General features: G+C 36.7%; 1 protein-coding gene across 1 annotated transcript; it reads right to left on the bottom strand.

Moving 5' to 3' along the window:
* Window positions 1-5,180, bottom strand: LOC116867452 (olfactory receptor 4K13). Its single transcript, XM_032857084.1, has 2 exons — window positions 4,259-5,180; window positions 1-68 (listed from the first exon to the last, which is right to left on the bottom strand). Exons 1-2 carry the CDS (start codon window positions 5,175-5,177, stop codon window positions 1-3), a joined length of 987 nt encoding a protein of 328 aa, XP_032712975.1. The 5' UTR covers window positions 5,178-5,180.
* Between the last annotated feature and the right edge of the window lie 768 nt (window positions 5,181-5,948).

Here is a 5,948-nt window from a genome sequence, read left to right as displayed (position 1 = left end):
TTAAAACCCAAATTCCTTTGAGTGACTCTTAGAGTTGAAAGTTTCTATATCACTTTTCTTTGACTCAAGTATATGAGAGCAATAAATTAGCCTCTGCATTATTTGTCTGTGGAGTCAGTTTCCCAGCCCTCAGTTATATTTTTTAAAAATTTCTGGATTTGGGGCGCCTGGGTGGCTCAGTGGGTTAAGCCTCTGCCTTCAGCTCAGGTCATGATCTCAGGGTCTTGGGATCGAGCCCCGCATCGGGCTCTCTGCTCAGCAGTGAGCCTGCTTCCTCCTCTCTCTGCCTGTCTCTCCGCCTACTTGTGATCTCTCTCTATCTCTGTCAAACAAATAAAATCTTAAAAAAAAAATTTCTGGATTTGGAGAAGAGGTAATTTACAAATGGGTTTCCAGAATTTGGTTAATACTGTTAGAGGTAGCACAGAATTATAAAGACATGCATGGCTTCTAAAAATAGACTAGTTGGAATCTGTTCCTCTCCTTTCTAGCTGTGGAACATTAAGCAAGTTATCAAAGCCTTCTGCTTCCATTCCCTCATACAGAGAATGGGGATGGAAGTAGCACCTCACTTTTAAGACTGAGAAACTGAAAGACTTCCCTAGACAGCCTAATTATTAACTTAATTTCCCCAATACTATCTTTTAGATACAGATGGAAGAATGGCTTTTGGCCACTCTTTTTAGTAGCCTCAAACAAGTCCTACTTTCCTATCTGACCAATTATGATCAAAGTAAAATCATTTGGCAGCATATTCTGAGCAAAGGGTTCAGTCTTCCAAACTGAAATGATGAGAAGATATATTTTTAGTTCCTCTTGAAATTTGGAGGGATCATCCATTCTTTTAGGGAAGTTAAAGACAGTTTTGTAAATTTATGGCAGGCAATAGATTTAAAAATCATGAACAATGATTTTTAACATACAGACAGTTTATAGGTACTAGTCTGCTTTGCCTTTTTCAGAACACTCTAACTCCTAATGGTGACTTAATGAGTTGTGACGTCCAGTGGAATTCTGGACTTAGCTGATGGGTATTAGCAGATGGGAAGCCCTTAAAATAACACTAAAATTTGTCCATGAAAATGGCTATTTTTGGTAATGGTGAGATGGTAATCAGCTCCACTGCCTCTTTGGAAGGTATAGGCTGCATACTGATTGCCTATTGGGGGACTGCAAAGGCTCCAGACCATTCTTTTTTTTTTTTTTCTTTTAGATTTTATTTATTTATTTGACAGACAGAGATCACAAGTAGGCAGAGAGGCAGGCAGAGAGAGAGAGGAAGGAAAGCAGGCTCCCTGCTGAGCAGAGAGCCCAATGCGGGGCTTGATCCCAGGACCCTGGGATCATGACCTGAGCTGAAGGCAGAGGCTTTAACCCACTGAGCCACCCAGGTGCCCCCATTCTTTTTTTTTTAAACAAATGGAGATTTTTATCGGTATAAATTTTTGTCAGCATAAATTCTGTCATTTGAAAATAAACAAAGAAACTTAAAAACATGTGACCTTTTATTTTCCCCTTTAAAAAATTATTTTTATTAACATATAATCTATTGTTTGCTCCAGGGGTACAGGTCTGTGAATCATCAGGCTTACACATTTCACAGCACTCACCATAGCACATACCCTCCCCAATGTCCATAACCTCACCACCCTATCCCTAGCCCCTCCAGCAACCCTCAGTTTGTTTTGTGAGATTAAGAGTCTCCTATGGTTTGTCTTCCTCCCGATCCCTTGTTTTATTTTTTCCTTCTCTGCCCCCCACAATTCCCACCCTGCCTCTCAAATTCCTCATTTTTACAAATCCTCCTTCCTATTCTTGGTTTTTGCTAAAGCTAGAAAGGGAAACATAGGAGATTACGGCCACTAGGTGGCAGGCAAGCTTCTTGTAAACTTTTCCAGTTTTTAGTTTTAACACCAAAATTTAGATTCCTTTTCTTAGATTTCTTCGACAGCTAAAAAAGATTTACCTCTACTCTTTGGAAATGTTCAATATAGCTCCAATGAAATTAATAAAATTTTCCATGTCAAATAAACCAAGTGTGATTAGTAGTTATCATCCCAATATGTGTCATTTTTATAAAAATGTGTAAAATATTCATTATATTGTGTAAGCGTATTAAAGGCAGTAATTCTCCTTACTGGAAAACAGATGTGTCAGCAATTTTATGAGATATATCTATTTTGTTCTTTGGTAACCAGGAAAAAATTCTGAGACAATATTAAGTCCTAGACATGTGATAAGTTAAAATATGAAGTAAAATGTTGAAAAATAATAGAAGAACATAAGATTATAATAGTTGAAACATTATATGCTAAGCCCGAGAAAATCAGCGAAAAATTTCAATGGCAGTGTTCAGGTCAGTGGCTAATTTCAAAGAAATATACATATAACTCTACCTTTCCTTTATTCCAGAAATAGCAAAAAACAAACAAACAAACAAAAACCCAAATAAAACAAAACCACACACAACTAAAAAAATGAACTCAAAAACTTAAAAAAAAATTGTAAGTTTAAGGTAGTTTCTGTATATAATGAAGAAAGTTATAAAATGTGCCTGGGGGACATAAAAGGCCTATATTAAGTTCAGAATATAAACCATGTTCTAGGATTAAACAGACCAATACTGTTAATATTTCTCCATAAATCAATATATAAGATTAATGAAATTATAATTACTTAGTATTCATATCATTTGATAAAATCATTCCAGCTAATATCTATGAATAACTGATCTGGTTTCAAGATAATCTGAGGAAGAATAGCAATGAGGGGACTTATATAATAGATATTAAAATGTAAAATAGATTTTTAATAATGAAAACAACTTGCTATTGAATGAATCCCAAAGGCATCATGCTGACTGAAAAAAAACATGCTCAAAAGGCTACTCACTATATAATTCAACTTATATGACAGTTATTAAATGGCAAACTAGGGACCAAAAAAAAAAAAAAAAAAACCAGATCACTTTTATCAGAGCTGGAACATGAGACAGAAGAGTGGACCAGAAAGGGACAGAGGGAAATTTGAGCGTTGTTGAAATTCTCCTATATTCTCCTTGTTATGGTTACATGACTATGCATTTGTCAAGATTCACAGCATTGTACACTAAAGAGAATGATTGTTTTTTCTATTTGTAAACTGTATTTTATTTTATTTTATTTTTTGTAAAGATTTTATTTATTTATTTGACAGATGGAGATCACAAGTAGGCAGAGAGAGAGGAGGAAGCAGACTCCCCGCTGAGCAGAGAGCCCGATGTGGGGCTTGATCCCAGGACTCTGGGATCATGACCTGAGCCGAAAGCAGAGGCTTTAACCCACTGAGCCACCCAGGTGCCCCTGTAAACTGTATTTTAAAAAATGAAAAAGAAAGTTTGATTCTGGTACTAAGAATTGAATATAGACTTTTCAGGAGTACCAGTTACCCCTTCTTCTCTATAGACTCTGAGTCAATTTATCAGTGAACTCAAAAAAAAGGCAGAGACAAATATTGGTGTTATTACTGATAAAGTTGTACTGGACTTGCAACCGTGTAATATAGTACTGTATCGTACTATATTATAGTATAGTACTGTACTGTGTCAATCATGACACAACATGATTGCAAATTTAGTGCACTCTCCCCATCAATGGGCTGTAAACTTCCTGAAATCAAGGATGTATCTTCTGGCTCATTGTAGGCTCACAAAATATGTGAAGCATGGTTGGAGGCACTGTATCTGGGGCAACTAAGTAACTAAAATTAATACACATTAACTAGGGATTACCTACTAAATGTACTCTTTTAGCACTAGTTAATCAGACACTCAGCTAAACGGCCTATGTGAGAAGTCATCTGTGTACATTTTCTACTGATAGATTCCCAATAACAGCTACAATTATAATAGCAGCAGTAATAACTACAAGCATAATAGAAATAGTAATAATAATTGTAAAAATTAAAAACATTCCAAAATAATAAAAGAAACATATAAAGAAATTTCTGTAGATAATTAAGTAGATAAAGAGAATTTATTCATTTTTTTCAAATTTGCATGAGAAGAAGCAGTGAAGAGAGGATTTAAATGCATGTCTTCCAGACTCTACATGTCATGTGTTTAATAACTGACAGTGACAAAAAAAGGGGTTTGCTCTTTAACAGTTACACCTACTGGTTCCTTTTACAGAACATGAAATAGCTTCAAAGTTCATTCCTTAAAATGTCCACACAAGAAATTATTTCTTCAGAAGCATCATCTACAAAGTGTGTTTCGCATTTATATGTCGAGTCCTTATCTTCTTTATGGCTGCTTTTACTTCTTGATTCCTTAATGTATAAATAATAGGATTTAAGAGAGGTGTGAAAATTGTATAAAACACAGAGAGAATTTTATCGACAGAGTATCTGCTGAAGGGCCATACATAGATAAAGACACATGGGGCAAAGAAGAGAGTCACAACTGTGATGTGTGCTGACAGAGTGGAGAAGGCCTTGGCTGAACCACCGGCAGCACGGTGCCTGACTGAGTATATGATGATCCCATAGGAGACAAGCAAGAGGAGAAAGCAGACCAGGGACAGGAGGCCACTATCAGCAACAACCAGCAGTTGTAGCAGGTAGGTGTCCTTGCAGGCAAGTTTGATCACAAGGGGAAGGTCACAGAAAAAGCTGTCCACCACGTTGGGACCACAAAAGGGCAAATTTAACATGAAAGCCATCTGACTAGATGAATGCACAAATCCAACTGTATAGGAGGATAACAGCAGCCAAACAAGCACTCGTGGGCTCATGATGGTCAGGTAATGGAGGGGTTTGCATATGGCAACGTACCTGTCTATTGCCATGGCTACAAGCAACATCATCTCACTTCCCCCTAAGAGGTGCATGAAGAACATCTGAGAGTAACATCCCCACCAAGAGATGGTCTTCTGTTTTCGGAGGAAATCCACAATCATCTTAGGGGTAGCAAAAGAAGCTAGGATCATATCAATACAAGAGAGATTGATAAGCAGAAAATACATTGGTGTGTGAAGGCGTGAGTCAAAGATCACAGTGACCAAGATGAGGAGGTTTCCTAACACAATCCCTGCATAGATGACAGAGAATCCTAGGAAGAATAGAATCTGAAGATTCTGAGATTTAGAAAGTCCCAACAAAATGAACTCGGACACCACTGAATGGTTTGCCCTTTCCATGTTGTCAACTTTATCCCATCATAATCAAAGTGAGTGAGAATTGTGGGCAGAAAAGTTGTGGTTACAGAAAGTATGGTTCATGTTGGTATCTAATTTTGATACTTAAACTGGGTACCTGAACTTAAAGCACCTCCCACTTTTGGGGGGTGATTTTGTTAATCAGTGATTCTGAAATGGCCCAGAGAAGTGTACCAAAAAATCAAGGAGAATTCATAATATATATTTCTGAAAGACAAAAATAAAAACAGCACATGAAATCATCATTGTGTTGTGGACTTGGAATCTGAAGACCTCAATACAACACCTAGCTGAGCCACTCACTGGGGGGCAACATAGGACAAGTATCTCCTTTCAAGGATTAAGTTTCCTCCTCAGTAAAATGAAATAAAAACAATCAGATTACATGATATTGAATGCCTCTTTATCGTATGAAGAGGTATATAAATATGATTATGATGGTGGTGGGTTCTACAGTCATAGAAAAATACTGAGTTTCTTATCCTGGAAATGATAAATGTAGAAAATACAGCACGGATTTTAAAGACCCATATTTTGAAAGAGATTCTGGTAAAGAACTACTAATTAAACCTTAAATTATGTCTTATTTGTAAGTTTTTGGCTCCTGAGAAATGTATTGCCTCTTTCCTGCTCTATTCTTGCATGAAACCATCAGAGCTCGTGCTAGTATCAGTAATGGTCATCGCATACTTTGTAAGAGTGAAACCATGAAATTATATACATGCCATACATACATTATTATATATGTTAACC

Source organism: Lontra canadensis, unplaced genomic scaffold, assembly GCF_010015895.1.
Source record: "Lontra canadensis isolate GAN:19392208 unplaced genomic scaffold, GSC_riverotter_1.0 scaffold12, whole genome shotgun sequence".
Classification (NCBI taxonomy): domain Eukaryota; kingdom Metazoa; phylum Chordata; class Mammalia; order Carnivora; family Mustelidae; genus Lontra; species Lontra canadensis.
This window is presented reverse-complemented; position numbering and strand designations above follow the sequence as displayed.

Excerpts from the sequence above, each read along its gene's own strand:
- LOC116867452 (XM_032857084.1), bottom strand. The coding sequence starts at position 5,177 with ATGGAAAGGGCAAACCATTCAGTGGTGTCCGAGTTCATTTTGTTGGGA. Across the intron at positions 69-4,258 it reads GATAAGGACTCGACATATAA|TTGAGTCAAAGAAAAGTGAT; the intron begins ATGCGAAACACA and ends GCTCTCATATAC.